The 22,158-nt window shown below is 39.3% G+C and overlaps 1 protein-coding gene across 2 annotated transcripts in view; it reads right to left on the bottom strand.

The window, feature by feature from the left end:
* The window catches only part of LOC146393616 (CUB and sushi domain-containing protein 1-like), a 437,819-nt gene that overhangs the window by 116,685 nt on the left and 298,976 nt on the right, over positions 1 to 22,158 (bottom strand). For both annotated transcript variants that reach the window (XM_084931950.1, XM_084931959.1), the window contains exons 16-23: positions 20,080 to 20,201; positions 19,874 to 19,946; positions 18,113 to 18,251; positions 17,073 to 17,260; positions 16,769 to 16,957; positions 5,403 to 5,519; positions 4,637 to 4,852; positions 3,674 to 3,862 (exon numbers count right to left, since the gene is read on the bottom strand). In XM_084931950.1, coding sequence (XP_084788076.1) covers positions 3,674 to 3,862; positions 4,637 to 4,852; positions 5,403 to 5,519; positions 16,769 to 16,957; positions 17,073 to 17,260; positions 18,113 to 18,251; positions 19,874 to 19,946; positions 20,080 to 20,201 — 1,233 coding nt within the window. The remainder of the gene's footprint in view (positions 1 to 3,673; positions 3,863 to 4,636; positions 4,853 to 5,402; positions 5,520 to 16,768; positions 16,958 to 17,072; positions 17,261 to 18,112; positions 18,252 to 19,873; positions 19,947 to 20,079; positions 20,202 to 22,158) is intronic.

Raw genomic sequence — 22,158 nt, 5'->3', positions numbered from 1 at the left:
GCTAATCAGACCTCTTCCAGATGGTACTGCCTGGTGGATTATTTTTAGATGGTACTTTTATGCGTTCATAATACCATCAGTTTTGACAAGATCCCCCAAAATAAAAAGCTTAACTGCCTCCCTGATCCATGACAGAGCCTCCACTGTGTTTTACAGACGGCTGTAGACACTCACTGTTGTACCTCTCTCCTGACCTCCTCTGTACATAAAGATCGATGATGATCTGAACCAAGAATGTAAAAATTGCCTCTGGTTTCCAGTCCAGTTCATGTGTAGCTTAGCATACATCAGCCTTCACTTGGTGTTTCCCTTCTGTAAGAATGGCTTCGTCACTGCCACCTTTTCAGTGAGGCCACTTCTGATTAGGTTTCATTGAACTATAGGGCCAGATGCATCTCGCAGGTCCTGTGTCAGGTTCTTTGCTAGATGTTTTCCTGTTTCTTCAGAAGATGGCTCTCAGTTATTGTTCATCTTCGGTAGGTAATCTTTTACAGAGATTGCTTGTAACGCGTTACTGTAATACGATTACTTTTTTCAAGTAACGAGTAATGTAAGGGATTACTACTGCAAAAAGGGTAATTAGATTACTGTTACTTTCCCGTAAGCACGCCGCGTTACTGCGTTACTAAAACCCTGATTTTTTTGCGAGTGTCTCATGACAATGACGTAAGCGAGTGCCAAGTTCGTGACAACAGCTGTGTGCAGATCAACAATGGATAATATATCGAGTGCGAGTATGAGCGTGCAGCGTTTAAAGCCTGGAAGTACTGACCTTACTTTGAGTTTGATTCCGTAAAAAGTGACGAAAACATTAGCGTCCGCTGTTCACTGTGTTGGAAGAAAACTTCTTTTTACAGCGAAAAAACCCCTTAACTTCCGAGCAAACACCGAGTGCGCTACGACGGAACGTGAAATTCACAGAGAAACTCGCGGATTCTTCCACTGACCGCTGCGGCACACCTGCAACAGGGCAAACCTCCGCCACAGGTGGAAACATGGATACAGGTGAAAATAGAGCAACAGGACCGCTGAGTCTTTGATATTTTCTGCTGTGTTTCACTTGCATTTATTTGAAAGACTGAGTGTAAACACAAAATAATATTTTATTTTATGTGCTGGAATGTGCAGAAAATAGGTTTAAATGTTAAACAAATTTCTTCCAGTCAGAGAATGTTGCATATAATTAATTTTTTGCTTGATGCATAAAGTTGAAAGATTAAAACTAATAAAAAGATTATTTTAAAAAGAAACTTTTCCATTTGATTACATTTTGTATGATGGATTATGCAGAAAAAGTAGAATTGGGCTGAAAGATCTATCGCTTTATTACCTATTCAGGTTGTAAATCGTGTTTTTAAAAAGTAACTAAGTAACTAAGTAATTAATTACTTTTGAAAATAAGTAATCAGTAAAGTAACGGGATTACTTTTTTGGGGAAGTAATCAGTAATTAGTTACTGATTACATTTTTTCAAGTAACTTGACCAACACTGATCTTTTATGCCTACCACTTCCTCTTTTTTCTTCCACTTGTCCAGTTTCCTCAAATTTCTTAAGGGCACACCATGCTGAGATAAGCAACGTTAACAGCTGATAACTCTTTCGTACTCACTTTGTTGGTGCAAAAATACTATTTTATGCCTGTTAAACTGTGCTATCATTGATAATGTTTGTAGTTTCAGCTAAAAGGGGGGAAATTATATGCATTTACAACACACTGCTAGTCACAAAATGCCTGAAGAGACTATTATGTTTAGACACAATACTGGTTCATTCTTTAGCTTAGGGCCCTTTTTTATTCTTGAATGAGTCATACGTCAGATTAACAAACAAAAAACATTGCCCTGAAAATGGTCAGGTGTAGGACTGAAAATGAGAGACAAAGCAGACAATGTTGAAACATTTGAAAGACCTTCAGAAAGCCGGGACAACTATTGTTCAAGTCCAAAAAAAACCCCTGCAAAAATATAAAGAAATGACTGCTGGCTCAAGACTCTTGCACTGCACTGCAGTTCAAAAAGCATTGTCTGAAATATGCTACAAAAACAACAAAATAACTTGAAAATAAACGACAAAAGATTGATAAAAGGGCAGGAAAACAAAACAACACACAAAAAAACCCTGTAAACAATAAGGCTGGATAAGTATGTCGGAGAAGTCCTTTATGAAATTATACAGAATGATCTAGCAGGTGCCGTGCCTATCAAAGTTTAGGAATTCATATAAACTGGTACTTTGTACAAATAGTGTTTTGTCATATGCAAATGAGGAGGAGATAAAAGAAGAGAGCCGAGCAGGCTTTTAACTCCCACTGAAGAGGACCACCACTACTTAGAAGAAAAAAAAGAGGAAATGGGAGTAATGAGACAGACAAGAGAGGGTGGTTTGAAACAATATAAAACACACTAAAAAAAGACGCAGTGTTTATCAAATCTGAAGAAATTTGAAATTCAAAACAACATTTCTGTAAATGTTCTGTCGTGTCTAAAGCAGATTAAGGTAGGAGGTAAGGAGCATAAATAAAGGAGAGTCACAGCAATTCTTCAGAAATTCCTTTTAAAGTGAAAAGAGTACAATAGAGTGGGAGTAAGAGAACAGAGCCTCGAGAAGAGGGGCAGGAAAGGGATAAAGAGAGAATTGGAAGGAGAAGAAAAGAAGAAGAGATAGCAGATGAACCAAGACAGACAAGCCTGAAAATGCTCAGAAAGAAATTAGAAAAGGGAAAAGGGGAGTAACAAAAGGCACGGTATTAACACTTTTCATATAGCGCCTAATGCCCCAATTATCTATCAAAGGACTGTCAAAATATAGAGGAAGAGAAGGAGAAACAGAAATTTAGACAGAGACAGAGCGCTAAAGAGAGGAACATTTAGAAGGAACGAAAGGGGATAAAACTAGTGCACATTGCCAGCTGCTCTTGCTTAGTTTCCTCTTAGTCAGGCTTGATCTCTTGACAGATAATGCTATTATAGCATTTTCAGTCTGCTCTTTCTGGGCTTCAAAATTACCAGCAACCACCAGTCAGACTCGCAAATTACCACCAGGATCCAAGAAAACATTGATACGCATCAAACGCTAAGAAGTTACAACGTGCAAACAGCAAAATTCTAGCAAATAAAACTAACATTTAACAAGTCGATTATTGTTACGTTAGCAATACAGTAATACTGTTGAATTATAACAATGCTCCAGGTTTATTCATATGGCCAAGAATTTACTTTAAAAGTTTTGTTTTATTTGCCACCTGCCAGTTGTTTTCATAGAAGAGATAACATCTTCAACATTATATTTTTTAGTATAATATTGCATAAAAAATAGTCTGAATGTAAAAAGAGCATCTCTAATGTCATCCTGTTTAACCTAATAGCACCCTGTTGGTGCAATAACAGTAGCAAAATGAATTTGTTAAAAATGACTGTGTAATGAGAGAATATAGGAATTTTGTTTTTTTTAATTTACATTTTTAAGAACACCAATTTTTTTTAAAATAACAATACTTTTTTTTTTAAAGTTTGCAAATATATTCACAACCTCAGAAAATCCAGTTTGACTCCTGCTAGCAATGGAAATGTTTTTCAAATGAAGAAATAATCTACCATGATTTCTGTTTTGCATGCCGTTGCTATCAATTTATATTTCTGGCAAATCAGTCAACCTAAGCGCTGACATCTTACCTATACATCGTGGTAGCGTGTTGCTCCAGACTCGCCTGCCTCCTCCCAGACAAGTGATCTTGCTCTCTCCCTCAAGTCGGTAGCCAGGGAAGCAAGAAAAGTTCAATGAATCACCAACTTGAAAGCTGAGTCCCATTCTCCTGCTGGATGCTGGTACACCAGGATCCTCACATGGCTCCAAGTCATACTCTGTAGAGACAAATTGTCATGAGTCAGCATAAAAAGAAAGAAGGTATTAATTAATAAGAAGTGTGCAAAAATTGTTATATTAGCCAACACTAGAAAGAAATGCATTAACACTACATGTAAGCATTTGGAGCTGTGTCACTTAAGAGTCATAAAGACTCATTTTAAATTCCCCAGAATAATTTAAATACTTAAAGATTAATTTATTAAACTGTCAGTAGCCTAAATTACAAGAATGTTAAAAAGGACACATTTGATTTAGTTTTCCCTGCTTCATCTCATTATGAAAACATGTGCAGCAGTCTCATCTAAGACTGCTTCATCCACTGAGATAGGAAGCTCTGTAATCTGTAGTGCCAAATAGGTTTGAAATACTTAAGGAAACTGTCAAAAATTTGTGTATCATGTATCAGGTCCCAAATAAAAGCTTTTAAATGTAACTGCAGCACTTAACCAGATGTACTGCATATCTGCCAAAATAACCAGTTAGGTTTAATAATGCATAAAACCCATTTTTCATCGCATATTAAAAAGTTACTTGAGCAGGTGAGACACTGTATCTAACAATTTGGTTTATTAGTTTGAAAATTTCAAAAGTCTGCCATTAAAGAAAAGTCAGTGAATTTGTTATTTATTTATTTATTTATTTTTTGGTAAGGGATCATCATACAGTCACTAACAGGCCAACTTAATAAGCCTTGTAATTTGCTTTAAAATGAATTTTAGCCAATGCAATGCTAAAAAATAAGTAAAAAAATTGTGTTCAGGTGTTCTTACCTGAGAAAGTGATATTAAATCCTTCGTAACTCATGGAAAAATCTGAAATAAACCGTAGCTGAGCGCTGAAGTTCCCATAGAGTCCAGCTTTAACACTAGGAGGCAGCACGGAGCCAGTGAGTCGAGCTACCGGAACCTGAAAATTGCCATCCTCTGTGATTGACAAGTAGTCATGGTTCTCTTCCAGATGGAAAGTGTGGAAAACCAAATGGACTCCTGAAAGAACAGATGGCAAAATGGATAGATGGATGAAAGGATGGATGAATGCAAGAATGGATGGATAGGCATGCAGTGTAAGATAGACAGTTACAGATATGCAAAGCATACACTCTATCAGGCAATATATATAAGCAATAGTCTAAGCCACTGTACATGAGATTCTTATCCATCATCCAGTACCATCAGTGAGGAATATGCTCTGTCCCAAATCCATCTTGCATAATGTGTAAGTCATATAAAACTATCTGCAGTGACAAGAAAACCATAGAACCCCCACAGCGCTCTGATCTCAACATCTCTGAGTCAGTCTGGCATTACATGAAGAGGCATTACATGAAGATAGTGAGAGGGCTGTGGCAAGTTGTCTAAGAGAACTATTTTTTACACTTGAAAAATTGTCCAAGTGTACACTGGAGAATTTGTGGTAAAGGGTGGCCGCATTTCATTGCCTAACACATTTTTCCATATTATTAAAATATGAAAAAATACATATTTTAACATGTTATAACCAGTGATTGACATTCCCATTACATTTGAGCATTCTTACCTTTTCCATGGGACACTTCTATAGTCCAGGTGCAGTTAAGAGAATTGGGGTAGAAGTCAGGAAAGCCAGGAGACAGAATTGTTCCCGTTTTACCATAAACATAACCTCCACAAAGAGCTGAAAATGTGACAGACAGAGAAGATTGGAACAAAGCTGGAGATTTTCTTTTATTCAAAAAACTCAAAAAAAGTTGTACTAAAAATGTACACGTCTTCAGTACCGTTAAGAGGTCGCCACGAGTGATCGGTGTAATGAGTTCCAAAGTAACATGTTACTATCGTCACATTACATTTTTCAGTAACACAATAAAGTATTGCATTATTGTACTTAATTCAGTAATCAAGTTATAGTTCAATTATGTAGTTACTTGTATTACAAAGGGTCTTTAGTTGACTGCATAATGGCGAACATGCCTTTCCCTTCCAGGGAGGAGGAAAATGGTGGGGTGCTCTACAATTTTTGAGAAGCGACAATATGGACATTACATTTGTTTTTATTGCACAAAGGACAATAGCACAATGGTAAAGTGAAAACTGTGTCCAAGACAGAAACATAATGCTGCTAACACAGCTTGGCTCATTACAAGTATCTGAAAAGTGACAGCATGCTTTGACAAAGCTAGTGAAGAACCCAGAGGGATGTTAAAAGCCTAGCCCAGCAGCCAGAGCCTGATCTTTAACAGTGTTAAAAAAAAGCAGTGATGAGGAATCGGGCTTCTAGCGTTGTAGCATCCATTTCTACACGTTAGAGTAGAATCAGTGTGGAAAACATTTTGAAATCTCTTAGAGTTGGTTTTCAACTTTGCTTTGTGTTCAAACTTAGCAACACTAAAATAAAGACTATAGTGATGTTTTCATTATTTCAGATTGGTACCAGGCTGCAGGAGAGGGGGCTGAGGTAGATATTCTTAACTGGTAACTGGTAACTATGTGACAATACATTTTAGGTCATGACACAAAATAAATGTGATTAATTACTTTCACCATGGATAACTAACAGTATTACATTATTATTTTTTAAAAAAGAAACCAGCATTTCTAATAGATTACTTATTTTTTGAGTAACGATCCCAACTCTGCTCACCACCTACTGGCAGATTAATATAAATTCTTTATTAAATTCCTGGGACCTTGGCTTTTTTTCCCCCAGCCTGCAGAAAATCACCCCTGAATTTGGTGTAGTTAGCATGGTGTTAAATTCAGGACTGTACTGAAGACTTACTCTATGATTACATAAGAAGAAAGATTAATGTACAGTAGAACAACGTATAATAATAAAGAATAAAGATCTTAAGATGTTAGTCATACATAACTCTAATACCAAAACCTGGTGTCTCAGGTCTTGTACGTAAATCGACCTGTTATGCGTGCAAACATTCTACTGTATAGTATGAGCAGTGAGCAATGAGCAGTGCTGATTTCAGCAAACACCCTTTGTGTTAGAAAAGCTTTTGCAAAGAGATTTTGCAAAGTGAACGAAACAAAGGTTAAAGATGAGCTTACTGCAGAAACAAAAGGACAAAAGGAAAGAGCAGGGAGAATGTCACAGACAAACAGAGACTGGTTTGTTAAAAGAGAGTGAGAGATTGGTGTGTGTGTGTGTGTTACCAGATACCTAGCCTCCACACAGAGCAATTCACTGATATGGAACGGGACAACTTCATTTGCCATAGTAATGTAATGGAGAGCAAAAGAGAGCTAGCAGTACATCAGAGACTTCTGAACTAAGATAATATATTGACTCTTTCCTTCTCTTTGACTGAGCTTTCATCGCTTTCAGTACTATTCAGAGCAGTTCAGATCAATTTAATTTAATTAAAGCGCTTCAAGGTGTTTGACTGGCGTGGCAATAAAAGGAATCTCTTTGTCAGCTATAAAACAAACGGATTCCAGACTATAAACAAAACAAACAGACAAAACATTTTTCTTCACTGTCAATTTATATATATTTTGGTACATAAACGCATCTTTTAGCTACAGAGATAAATGCAGTAGTCATTCGTTTGGTGAAAGGTTTATAAAAAGACTATTTATGATTTGTGCCTTTATGAGGACAGATTTCACAGCTCCTCTAATTTCTTCGTGCTGCAGGTACTCCAGCTTGCAGACCTCGTCTTCACCCCTCCCTCTCTCTCAATCTCTCAGTCTGATCATTTTTCTTCCTACTATTCTATATCATATTTCAACAGGGCTGGGGTTGATTTGAGAAGCTGTGATACGAGCTGTTCCCTCTCACTAACTAGCTGTCTTGTGAGTGTTGCGGTAACCTGTGCCAGCTTTTCAGACTCCCATCAGGATTTGGCAAAAACTAGGACACTGTCTGACTAAATGACCCTTGTTAAGGGAGGCACATGCGCATGTCTGTCTGTAGGGCTGTGCGGTATGACCAAAATCTCATATCCCGATGTAAGAATTCTATCATCCCGATAACGATATAAATCACAAAAATGTAACATTTTCTGTAAATTCTGTGAATCTAGGGCAGCTCGACTTGCGGGAAGTGTTTCCAGCTGGGCGTCGTGTACCTGGAGTCGAGTGCATGAAACGATACATTTTTAGACATAAGTTGTAACGGCCGCCGTTTTCTTTGTGAGTATTTATTACACGGCGTGCTGCGGGGAAAAGCCTGTTCTAACGTTTGAGTCTAAGGTTTATTTTTTAGCACCTGGCGGCTCTTTTTTACTTCTCATCCGTAAATAATCTGCTCTTTCACGTGATTCGGTTTATTTTGAAAAGTCTCAACAGGATTGTAATAGAGTGAATTGTTGCCCCCCAGTGGTAAAATACAGAAGTGCCTGTTACAGGGCTAGTTCTTGGTTGACCAATATATAACAACAAAAAAGGGTAGTTTGTGCACCGCTAAAAAACAACAAGTTAGTGTGTGATGTCCTGCTGTTCAATAAAGGCACCTATCCACGTCCTTCTGTCCTGATCTTTTCAAGAGCCTAATCCAGAATATCACAACTGGCGACGAGGATTCTAAAGATTTCCACAGCGTGACAGAGGCTGTAGAAGGGCTGTGTTCACGTGTAAGGAAAGAGACAAAACGAGACGTTTTCTTCACGGCTGCAGCGGAACAGTTTTGGTGAGCTAACATGGCGATGCATGTGGGTCGTGTTGAAGAGTATAATGAATCGAAGGAAGATTTTGAGTCATATTTGGAGCGGTTGGAGCAATGGATGTTGGCAAATGATGTTTCCGATGAGAAGAAGGTGTGCACGTTTCTCTCTGTGATCGGAGCAGATGCATACAGGCTGCTAAAGAATCTTGTGTCTCCGAGGGTACCGAGTACCATGGGATATGCAGCGCTGACTGGAGCGTTAAGTGCGCATTATAAGCCGACTCCAGTGGTGATAGCTGAGCGTTTTCGTTTTCAGAAACGTAACCAGAAAGAAGGGGAGGCAGTTTCTGACTATGTTGTCGCCCTGAGGCAGTTGTCAGCCACATGTGATTTTGGACAATATTTGGATGAGGCCCTGAGGGATCGTTTTGTTAGTGGGCTGCGTTCTGATGCTGTGCAGCGCAAGCTACTATCGGAGAAAGATCTTACATTTCCACGTGCGTGTGAGATTGCCATATCCATGGAACTCGCTTCGAAAAATACGATGGAGTTCTCAGGACGCCAGGACCCTCACCACGCAAATGCCTTGACAAATGCTCCAAATTTCTTCAACAAAGGATGGAAAGGACAGAACAGGCAAGAGGGAAATAACAAGCCAAAGAACTGGAAGGGACCTAAAAAAGACACAGGAACAGGAGTGAAGCAACCATGTTATCGTTGTGGTGGAAAGCATTCAGCACGTGAGTGCAAATTTAAGAGTGAAAAGTGTCATGTTTGTGCAAAAATAGGACACATTGCACGTGCTTGCAGGAATAAAAAATTCAGTCAGCAAACTCAGTATTTGGAAACTGAGGATGAATGCTCAAGTAGGAATGATGAAGCTGAACTTTTTGGAGTTTATTCAATGTACTCCATCACCTCCAGTGAGAAGGGATACACAGTGGATGTTGCGCTTGGGAACAAGAACACCACCATGCTGCTGGATACAGGATCAGCAGTGTCGGTAGTATCAGACAAGTATTATCAGATGCATCTCACTCATTTCCCTATAAAACCAGCCAGTGGGCTAAAGCTCAAGTCCTACTCAGGCCAACACATTGCTGTGCGTGGATATATTATGTTACCAGTACAGTATGGGACTCAAAACATCACCCTACCACTGATCGTTGTTCAGGGAGACAGACCAGCTCTGATTGGACGAAACTGGTTAAAGAAACTACAGCTGAACTGGAAACAGATTTTCACTGTACACAAGGTACTGGTGCAGAAAGAAGCAAAGCCAGGAGTACTAGAAGTGATTCAGCGCCATCAGGCAGTGTTTTCGGATGACCAAGGCTGCATAAAGGGATTTAAAGCTAGAATCCACACTAAACCAAACACTACACCAATTTTCTGTAAAGCTCGCCCAGTTCCTTATGCACTAAAAGAAGCTGTGGAAAAGGAGCTGGACAGATTGGAAAAGGTGAAGGTTATTTCAAAGGTTGAGAAAAGTGAGTGGGCATCCCCTATTGTTACTGTGCCAAAAGCAGACAAAACAATTAGGATATGTGGTGACTACAAAGTCAGTGTCAACCAGTGTGTTGAAGAGGAAAGATATCCACTTCCTAATACTGAAGATTTGTTTGCTACCTTAGCTGGAGGAACATCCTTCAGTAAACTTGACCTTTCTCATGCCTATCAGCAGCTACAGTTAGATGAAGAATCAGAGAAGTATCTGGTCATCAACACACACAAAGGTCTCTATAAGTACAATCGCCTCAGCTATGGTGTTTCCAGTGCTCCGGCTCTTTTCCAGTCTGTGATGGATCAAATCCTTCAGGGGATGGAGCATGTGACCTGCTTTTTGGATGACATCCTCATCACTGCTTCATCTGAAAGGGATCATTTGAAGAGGTTGGAGGAAGTACTCACACGTCTGGAGAAGCATGGTGTCAGAGTGAAGCTTTCCAAGTGCCACTTTCTTCAGAGCAGTGTGGAGTACCTGGGACATCGTATTGACAGGGATGGACTGCATCCTTTAGAGGAAAAGGTAGCAGCCATAGCAAATGCACCAGAACCAACAAACGTCACTGAACTGAAGTCCTTTCTTGGTCTTCTAAATTACTACAGTCGATTTTTGGAAAATCTATCCACCATTCTTCAGCCTTTGCATAACCTGTTGAGAAAAGATGCTAAATGGATTTGGACCATGGAATGTGCAAAAGCATTCAGGGATGCAAAAAGTCTACTGCTGCAGAACAAAGTGTTGGTGCACTACAGCACAAATCTGCCATTGAAGTTAGCCTGCGATGCGTCACCTTATGGATTGGGCGCAGTCATCTCTCATGTCATGGAAAATGGAGAGGAAAGGCCTGTGGCTTTCGCATCAAGAACATTAACTGAAGCTGAGCGAAAGTATGCCCAGATAGAAAAAGAGGCCCTTGCCATAATTTTTGGAGTAAAGAAATTCCATAAATATCTGTATGGAAGGAAATTCACCCTCATAACAGATCATAAGCCACTGCTGGCTATACTAGGGCCAAAGTCAGCTGTCCCAACACTCGCTGCACTAAGAATGCAACGCTGGGCTCTTATTCTAATGGCATACAACTATGACATTGAATATAGAAGATCAGCTGAACATGCCAATGCAGATGCATTGTCACGTCTACCTCGGAATACGCCAGACAACATTGCAGAGGAGGGAAGTATCTTCTATTTCTCACATGTGGAAGAGCTACCAATAGTAGCTAAAGACATTGAGAGAGCAACCATGAAGGATCCAATCCTCTGCAAGGTCTGGAGCTACACCATGAATGGGTGGCCGAGTTACATGCAAGACGAATCACTCAAGCCTTACTTTACACGCAGACACGAGCTGTCAGCAGAACAAGGATGTGTTCTTTGGGGACAACGGGTCATCATTCCACCAGTTTACCAACAGAAAGTGCTGGAAGACCTGCATCATGAACATCCAGGTATCTGTCGTATGAAAGCACTCGCTCGCAGTTACCTGTGGTGGCCAGGCTGTGATGGTGATATACAAGAACTGGTTCAAAGCTGCTCAGTCTGTCAGGCTGTACAGAAGTCACCACCCGTTGCACCACTCCATCCGTGGAAGTGGCCTGAGAGATTGGCAACGGATTCACATTGATTTCGCTGAAAAAGGCAAGCAGTACTTTTTAGTTGTCATTGACAGTCATTCAAAATGGTTGGAAGTGTTCCCTATGCCATCCATTACCTCACACAACACCATTGAGGTTTTGAGAGGGTTATTTGCTTCATATGGACTTCCAGAAGAGCTTGTTTCAGACAATGGACCTCAACTTGTGTCAAAGGAATTCAATCAGTTTTTGGAGTTAAATGGGATCAGACACACAGCTGTTCCTGCCTATCATCCTGCATCAAACGGGGCAGCAGAGAGGTCAGTACAAATCCTGAAACGATCCCTGATGAAAAATGTGCTGGAAACAGATGGTAAGGCCACATTGCCACTCAGCCATCGTTTGGCAAACTTCCTTATCATGTATCGCAGTACACCGCACACTGTGACGGGTCGTACACCAGCAGAGTTGTTCCTGAAACGTCAGATCCGGACTCGTTTCAGCCTGCTGAAACCTGAACTAAGCAGACACATTGAACAGAAACAGTCTGAGCAGAAGTGACACCATGATTACAAAACCCAACCTGTTCGTGTTTTTTCGGAGGGGGACGCTGTGCGTATCCGAAACTTCAGGGGGGGGGAAACAAAATGGACTCAGGGAACAGTTCTGAAGAAAATGGGAAGTGTTACTTACCTGATACAAGAGGGACAGAGAACACGCACAATACATGTGGACCACCTGTTACCATGGAGACAGACTGTGGAGAAACCCCCAGTTATATTTTCACCGGTTTCAGAGGGACGGCCAGAAGTGATTATGGACAGTGTTGTTCCAGAGATACCACCAAGTCCACCTGGGATTTTAACATCACACTCCTTACCTCCTGAACCACCTAAACAGACAACCGATGAACCACCAGTGTCCACCCCAGAAACCACCCAAAGCCCATCTGTGGAACGCAGATACCCAGAGAGATGCAGAGTTCCCCCAAAGAGACTGAATCTTTGAAAACGTAGAGTTATGTTTTAGTTATTTTACTACCAGTTATTTAGAAGTGAACAGTTTAATAATGAAAGTAATGGCTACATTTGTTCATTGTTCGTAAGGGCCACAGAATATTTCTTTTGGTGGGGGCAGTGAAATACATTCTTTCAAGGGTTGCTTATTTCAATTACAAATCTAAAAGGGGAGGAATGTAATAGAGTGAATTGTTGCCCCCCAGTGGTAAAATACAGAAGTGCCTGTTACAGGGCTAGTTCTTGGTTGACCAATATATAACAACAAAAAAGGGTAGTTTGTGCACCGCTAAAAAAACAACAAGTTAGTGTGTGATGTCCTGCTGTTCAATAAAGGCACCTATCCACGTCCTTCTGTCCTGATCTTTTCAAGAGCCTAATCCAGAATATCACAAGGATCTTGAGCTTTATTGTGAAAGGTTTATGTGGAACATAAACAAGCGGACACGCGATGCTGTTACTGTTGCTAACCACAACCCATAAAAACAGGGGCTTGTCCATCTGTAGTGTGGTTATATAAAATATAAGAGAAAGAGAGAACTTTAAGAAATTAATATAGCCACTACAGTGACCATCAAAACGGTGAAAAAATATTGCCGTAGTTTATTTTGCGACACCACGAAACAAATGATAGCGTAAAATGAAATGATAGACCGATATATATCGTTATATCGAACAGCCCTATCTGTCTGTACGTAATGTATGTAACGTGTGTAACGGTTCATACTTTGGTGGTCCTAATCATCTGTGTGTGAAAAGAGAGAGAGAGAGAGATCGTTAAGGAAATGCGTGTGAGAAACTGTGAGGTGTATAACAATGCATAGAAAGAATGTGACAAGAAAGAGACGATTCATGACCAAAAAAAAAAAAGAAACAGAGAAAGAGGCTGGATTCTAAAGAAAGAGCTGCCTGGTTTTCAGAGAGGAGAGATAAATATATAGAGATAGCATATCAGTTTTCAGCATCATTCCTCCTCCTTCCCTTTTCTTAGTCTTTAAATACATTCTTAGTCTTCTTAAGTGATTCTCTAACTTTGGTCACTTCTAACAAGTTGTTGTCTTGGCACCAACTGCATGCTTTAAAATGTCACAGCACCCCTTCAATATTCTTCCTGACACATAAAAGAGCAGCCAGCGTTATCTGTTTGGTGTTTTAACTGACCTGCAGGAATAAGAGGAATGGTTTGTGTTGAATAGACGTTCTGGCATTACTGAAAGGGAATGGTGCCTGCATGCCTGGGGGGATGACGACATGTCATTTTGCTTTTTATTTTAAATGCAGTGCTGTCTGTGTAATGTAGTGTGTATGAAATGTTAACTGTGCCTCTGAGACTGTACTGTAAATAACATTATTGCCATTAATGGGTGCGAGTGTGTGTATGAATCGCTTCCAGCATGCCTGTGGGAGGGCTTAAAGATGATTTCTTTGCTCTTTTAAATAGAATAACCAAGAATTTTGTGAGTAGATATTGTAGGTTTGCTCAGTATTTGCAAGACTTGTTGTTTTGTCCCACACTTCCGCAACATGCAGCCAAGTGTGATTAATCTAAATTTCAGCTGTGTAATAATATACTTAACACATAATTCCACTGTGATCTTCGCCCAAAAGCACACTATATCTCACATTACATTAAGTCAAGTCTTACACACCATTTCAGAAAAGTGCCATTCTGAAATAACATGTCTTATAATGTGACAGCTGTCTCATTCAGTGGCATGCCTGGCTGAAAATTGAAAATGTCACAGTGCCGGTTTAAAACTGTTTGCCTTACATGGCTGCAAGTATGACATAGATTGCTTTGCCATGAACTTACTCCTAACTTGCGATATCCTTTCATTTTCGTATTTGATTATGTTCAGTTGGCAGAGCAGATGAGATGCTGTTTGTTTAACTCCCACCATAGCATAAGCTGTGGAAAAACGCTGACTAGGAAGCCCTTTGAATAGCCAGGGAGCATCTGTTTCAGTAATTTCTATTGACCTGAATAAGTTCACAAAAGCTAAATGTCCAGCTTGAGTCATTGTGGTGGGAGTGAAGACTGTTTGTCCAATTACAGCTGTCTGTTGCAAAAAGTGAAAGGGCAAAAGGCAGAAGTGAGAGAACAGACTTTTTTTTTCTTCAATATTCTGCTATGAAGGAAAGTAGCTACTGGTGTCACTGAAAACACCTTCCCTTTCAAATGTCTTTTACCTCTGACACAGACTGATCCTCTTTTCTGCCACTTCCATCTGCATTCTGCTGTATTTTGTGTTGATATTCAAACGAGGTTTCAATGTTCAGGGTCAGTGTAGAAATGAAGTGACCACGCAGAAAATTTAGTATAAACAGTAATCTGCAGAAATTTTGAGCCACCCATCAGTTCTTTACTTTTTGCTACCAAACGGAGAATAGGGGTAGAGATTTATTGAAGTGCATGCAAAATTGCGCCAACATAAGGAAACAAAAAAGTGTGCAACTCCAGTGAGCTTGAATGTCAATATTTGGTTATGACCACCTTTATTCCTCAACACAGCCTGAACTCTCTTGGGCAAGCGTATGTCTCTAGGTAGTCTTCAGGAATAGTCCTCCAAGGTTCTTGAAGGACATTTAAAGCTCTTCTTTGGATGGTGGCCAGATTTGGTTCTGTTCTCTGTCAAGATGATCCCACATTGCTTCAATAATATCGACATCGAGGCTCTGGGGAGGCCAGTCCATGATTGATATGTTCTGTTCTGTTTGCAATGCTGAAAAAGGAAGCTGCTTTCCTCTACCCGCTTTATCACATGGTAGAGGAAAGTTTAACTGTACTTTTTTGAGTTCAGAATCCACTTGTTTTGACAACATCAAATGACTGAAATTCAGCCTCAAACCATGACCGAGACTCCAACATGTTTTACAGATGACTGTAGATATTCCTCATTGATGATTTGAACCAAAAACCAGCCTTCAACTGAGAGCATTTCTGATGAGGCTCTGGTGAACAGTAGATGGATCACATTAAAGAACAGATGGATCTTTCACCTGCAGTTCATCTGCTAAAAGTCTGTCTTGATCAGTTTCCTCAAAGGACACATTACACACTATATCATGATATGCAAAGTTTAGAGCTAACAGCTCTCTGGTAATCACCCTGTTGGTGTAAAAATACTATTTGATGCTTGTCATTCTGTGTTATCTTTGGCAATTTTGGAAATTCAACTAAAGTAATGGGGACAAATGATGTGTTTTTGCACTAGGCTGCTAGTAACAAAGTGCTTAAAAGTGCAATTTAAAAACTGCCTCCTTGCTACTTTATATTGTCTGTTATGTGTAGACACAAAGCTGTCCCCTGAGTTAGAGGCTTATTTTATTTTTGAATGATTCATATGTCAGTGGTAAGTTGCTTAACAAACAAAAAAACATTCCCTTAAAAATGTTTAGCTATGAGGACAGGATTAAACATGAGTGAAAAAAACAGTGTCTCTAGATCTTCAGAGAGGATGTACATACAGCAGATGCCAAGTTCAGTGTGCATCTGTCTGTATGTGGTAGCCAAGTGATAGAATGGAGCCCTGTCCAAGGTGCAGTGAACACAGTTATATAGTTATAGTTGAGATGGATTGTAAGAAAAGTGCTAAATAGTATAACAAAGTTTGATATTTAGCAATCTTTCAAAAGTCTATCAAAGCAAGATGCAATTTCAACTTTTCCTGTAGTGCCAGATTAACTTAAAAAAGAGCTCATACATTGATTTCCAGTGTAAATAAAATGATTAGATAAAAATCCCTACAAAAGACTGTGGTGGCTACTATTTCTTAGTTGCAATATTCAGTTGGAGAATTAAAAACATCAACTCTAAAGCACACATAATCAATCAAACAACAATTTGGCCAGAATTAAATTCAGCTCAAGATTACTTATTTTGCCAACAAAAGCATTTAATGCAGCTTTTGGCTTGAGAAGTGTATTTATAAAGCTATTTCAAGCTGTTCTCCCAACTAAGCACTTCTGGAGGCAAAAACTGGGCAATGTCTTTGGTTAAAAGAAAACAAACCCCAAACCACAATGGCCTGCTCTGACAGTACGTGCTGTATGTTGACAACATTTTTTTCACTCTTTTCCATGTTTAGAGAATGTGAAACTATGTGTGAGGTGAGTCACGAGAGAGCAGCATTCACCCCTGATTGTATTACTCACGCTACTGGGTAATTCCTGAAAGAGATCAAATAAAATAAAAGAAGATACTAACCATCACAACTGGGAAGAGCGTGACTCCACTGATGATTCTGCTCACAAACAATTGGCTCCTGATCGCTAAGTGTGTATCCCGGGTCACATGTAAATGACACACGAGAGCCAATGGAAAAGCTGCTGCCATGGCGACGACCATTCACTGGGATACCAGGATCGAGACATGAATCTGACTCCATTTTCACACCTGAAAATCACATCACACAACCGCCGCAGTGTCAAGAGGTTGAGTGTATTTGCGTCTGTAAGCAATTTCGAGTGTGTCTACCAGGCATTTCAGTCTATCAGTCATTCAGACTTACTTTCATATCTGATGCTGAAGCCTGCGGCAGAGCGGCTGTTGTCTGTAGTGAACAACAGGAACAGGAAGTTTGATGTGGAAATCAGGAAATGAGGCGCTTGGGTACCATGGTATTCACCGATCAGGAGAGAGGATGCTGAGGGGCCATCCCTGATCTCCAGCGTGTCATAGTTGACTTCTGTCTGGAACCTAGAGAAACAAAGAAAAACAAAAACATGCACATGAAATTCACAACTGCAAGTTATGCATGTTAATAAATTCCAACGCTGAAAAAACAGAAACTCGACAATATTGTTCATTTTGCACAATTTATCCACTGTAGGCAAAAAAACCACTGAGCTATAACAAAGTACTACCATATAAGAAACTTGACTGATATGTAAGCAATCAATCAGTCACACCTTCAACTATTCTATTAAATAGCTAAAACACTTAAACACTAATTAACCCATTTACATTAAGTTGGAGCTACAGGGCCTAATCAGTCGATTTTTGGGTCTAACCATCAAATAGAAGATGATCCAGAAAAAGGAGGTTGTATATCACTAACCTATCTAGTTGAACAGAAACCAAGATTTGGGAGCTACTGACACACTGCAAAAACGCGGTATCTGAATAATTATATCTGACCAGCTAAATGAAAAATTAACTAGCCTCTGCTTCAGAAGAAGTATGCTGAATCGTCCACAAATGAAATGCCTCATAGGCGATGAAGATAACTCGGCGTGTACGTCACATTTCAAAAAGACAAATTTCTGCTATTGCAGTTTCAGGCTACACTGCATCTGTCTGTGGCTTGTTTCCAGAAGAAAAAAAATGTAAAAAGCCAACATTAATCATTTACTGCAGCAGTAACTCACCAGCCTCATTTATATCTGACTACCTTATATTGCATATGAAAGACTGCCCAACTAAAATATTAACTAAATAATGCACTCCCTAACCGTAACATATTATCTAACCATTAACAGTCAAACTTCAACAATTTTTGAACACACATCTGACAAATCAGTCAACAGCATAATTGAATAATACACTTACTTGTCAAAGTGTATCTTTACAGCATGGTCTGCTTGTGCTTCAATCACCCACTGGCAGTTCAGAGAGTCTTTGTAAAAGGAGGGCCAACCAGGAGATAGCAAAACACCTGTAGGAGCTGTAAGATGCCCTCCACAGGGAGCTGGATGGAAACAAAGACCCCCACACACAACCACAGGAAATTAAATTAATCATTTTCTCCTTGTAAATGTCTGTAAATTGCTCCTATTTCATTAAGTTTTCAGATTAATTGTCTGCTCTGTTTATTTTATCATTCTAATCCACTCTGAATTTCTATATTTCATACATAAACATTTACCTTCAGAAATTACGGTGAGCCCATCATGTGCTACAGTAAGCAATTTTGAGTTAGTGATGTTTGAAAAAGCCCAAAATAATTATCACATTATAATTTATAGGAGGAATTAAATATATTTATGTGTCAAATGGTGCCAAAAAATAACTCTCCGTTTCCCTGCACAAGCTGCAGGCAGCAAAACTGGCACATACCGTCACTACTTTATAGCTCACACTTGGAGTACCAAAATTTCAATTATGACACATTAAAAAAACAATAATTATCTCCCGTTGAGTTGTTTCTTTCAAATAAAATGAAATATCAGACATCGTATCATGTTCGGTTTTTATTCTTATTCATTTTGAGTCTGTCTAGAACCTGAATTAAACATAAAAAACTCCAGACCTGGAATTCATGGTTTCTTCATTATTCATTGCTACAACATATAATTTGCAGTGGCTTGTCTTTTCAAGTAGCTCATACCTTTGCCTATTTGATTGCTCTCATAAATCCAGACTTTCAGCAAGAAAAGAAAAGAAAAACACTGAATGCATACTGAAGGAGCAGTTTTTTTGGATGGGATCTTCAAGAACAGGAGAGATGATATTCTCTCGTGCTCCATAGTTAAAAAGATGACCCCCCCATGTTCAATTTGATTTTGTCCTCTATCCGATTTATTAACAACAGGCAACAATTGATAATGTCATTTAGACAATGCAATCAGGATGCAAGATGGGAAGGTTGCAAAGATAAACATACAAACGCTCACAGACTGGTGGGTGCCATTCACCTTCAAAAATTGTTGAAAAAGCAGAAAACTGACAATCCTGTTATTATCACTTCCACATATCTGCAACCTAATAGTACATCTCTGTCTTTCGGTGTCTAAATAAATGAATATGTGTCCCTGAAAAGCTTTGGTACAACATGTGCCAGTCTCATTTAAAGATTATTCTTTAGAAAGAATGATGTGTCCAAACTGCAAGGCTAAAATCGTGGCTCAAGAGTTGGGAGTTCGCCTTGTAATCGGAAGGTTGCTGGTTCGAGCCCTGGCTTGGACAGTCTTGGTCGTTGTGTCCTTGGGCAAGACACTTCACCCGTTGCCTACTGGTGGTGGTCAGAGGGCCCGGTGGTGCCAGTGTCCGGCAGCCTCGCCTCTGTCAGTGCGCCCCAGGGTGGCTGTGGCTACAATGTAGCTTGCCATCACCAGTGTGTGAATGTGTGTGTGAATGGGTGGATGACTGGATGTGTGAAGCGCTTTGGGGTCCTTAGGGACTAGTAAAGCGCTATATAAATACAGGCCATTTACCATAAAATCAATTAAAAGAGAAAATTTAATTGTTCCAAAGGTGCATAAACACACTTGAACTGTATGGTAATCGCTAAAATAGTTGAATGTTTTGTGGAACATTATACTCCTATATACAATAAACAATTCTTATGTGTAGGTGTCTGCTTAGGTTTACCTTCACAGCGAGGTACAGCTGCAGACCAGACAACATTTCCATCCTGAATAATGCAGGTGACCTGATCGGACCCCTGGAAATACATGATTTAAAGAAATGTTACATTTATACTAGGTTTTAACACACAACTATGGGCACCGATTATGACAATCATTTCAAAATTGTGCTAAAAAAGTGTGATAATGATACTTTCAAATGATTATTACCTGAGTCCGAATGAATCCTTGATCACAGCGAAATGCCACTGAGCTGCCAAGCTGAAACTGGTCACCGTACCTCTGACCATTTACTGGGACTCCTGGGTCATGACATTCATTCTGACCAAATGCTACAGAGAGAAAATAACCAGAGAAAAGTTAAAACTGGGGCTAAGACACATAAAATTGAATTACTGTATCAAACAAAGGCAAATTAATTTGAAAAGGAAAGAACAAAGACGTAATCTGAAAGAAAAGAGAAAGCTGGCAGATTGCAACTACACTCTGGTTAAGTGGTTCAAAATATGTATGCATATTTATTCATTTGAGCAGTTTTTACCAGTTTTTTCAATTTATTTTAATACCGAAGAATTGGTTCTGCCAGAGGAAAAAAATGAAACCGCTGCTGTATCACTGTCAGTGAATGTGACATCTCCACTGATATGGAAATATGGGAATGGAATTATCTTTATGTGGACTCAACCTTGTCATGTTAAGCTTATATTATCCCCATTCCAGAGATTAACCTGATCCCACCCAGAGCACACACCCAGTGATTGGACATGTCTCAGGTTGATTAGCTGCTGATGGAGGGAAATGGGAGCAGTGAGAGAAAGGAGAGGACGTAGGGGAAAAAATGAGAGCCACAAGGGAAATGGCAGGTACACAAACAAAAATGCACACATACTGTATATTACATACAGCCTTGTAGCAGTATTCAAATATGTGTTCAAATATGCATGTAGAGAAAGCACTATATAGGCCAAAGGCAGACACAGATAAAGTAGCCTTTGCACTCCTTCAACAACCTGATATTATAGAAGAGGAGGAAAAGACTAGAAGATACGTATGAGAAAAAGCACGAAATGCCAGCATACAAAATATTCAAATGATATGTTTAATCCAATACAGTCATTGGTTTAAACCCAGTAGAAGATGGAAAAAAAGGCCAACTAAGGCTGAAGAAGCTAAGAAGAAGCCATAGTGACAGGGAAAGGTAGAAACATATGGCATAAAAAAGGAAAAAATAAAAACTAAATGATATTTCAGCTATGACAGAGAAAAGATGAACTCAATAGTTGACCTCAGATAAGAATAACTATGCATCTTACAGTGAATGCATTTTGTAATTTAAAATTTTGAGCAAGCCATTTGTTAGTAAGATGTAAACATTTTAAAGATTAGCTTTAGTTAGTGAGGAAAGAATTTTGACATTAAGGAGCAATATGCACTGAAGTTAGCAGGCTAACCAGCTAGACCAGGCTTGGCCAACTCCAGGCCTCAAGGGCCGGTGTCCTGCAGGTTTTAGATCTCACACTGGGTCAACACACCTGAATCAAATGATTAGTTCGTTACCAGGCCTCTGGAGAACTTCAAGACATGTTGAGGAGGTAATTTAGCCATTTAAATCAGCTGTGATGGATCAAGGACACATCTAAAGCCTGCAGGACACCGACCCTCGAGGCCTGGGTTTGGACACCACTGAGCTAGACCCAAGTAGTTCCACTTTCCACCTCAAGGGACAATAGTGAGTCCAGTCTCTTTTTGCCCAAAGTATGGTTTAGTTTAAAACAAATTGTTAAAGAAACAAAAATGAACATATATAAGGTCAAAATTGTTTTTTGGAAATGATCATCTTCTTCCCTCTGAAAGTGATAAAAACAGAATTTGGATATATTCCATTTTAAATCTATCATTAATAACCTTAGCTGTCATAGGCTAAAGCACATTTTTACGCATGCTGTCCTCATAATATATAGGATCAATTTATTTGTAGGATAGATTCAAATCTGCGAACAGTTATTGGCTCCCAGTGCACCGCTTTCACCAAATAACTGCACAGTCTTGCATTCATTCTTGAGTTTCTAACACAATTCATATAAATATACCCACAGCATAACCTCTTGATATTCATATATGCATTAAAATGTTAATAGACCAAATTACTGAAACAGCACAATATGTTTGATATTTTTAAGTCCCAGTGTAGAATTTATGTCATCAGGTTTTCAAATTACATTTTCAAAAAGTTTCACCACTAAAAACTATATGAATGTATTTCAGCATTTTTCTTTTCTGCCAGGTAAA

The sequence above is a fragment of the Perissodus microlepis genome, chromosome 1, assembly GCF_051167445.1.
Source record: "Perissodus microlepis isolate ML-2025 ecotype Zambia chromosome 1, ASM5116744v1, whole genome shotgun sequence".
NCBI lineage: Eukaryota > Metazoa > Chordata > Actinopteri > Cichliformes > Cichlidae > Perissodus > Perissodus microlepis.
This window is presented reverse-complemented; position numbering and strand designations above follow the sequence as displayed.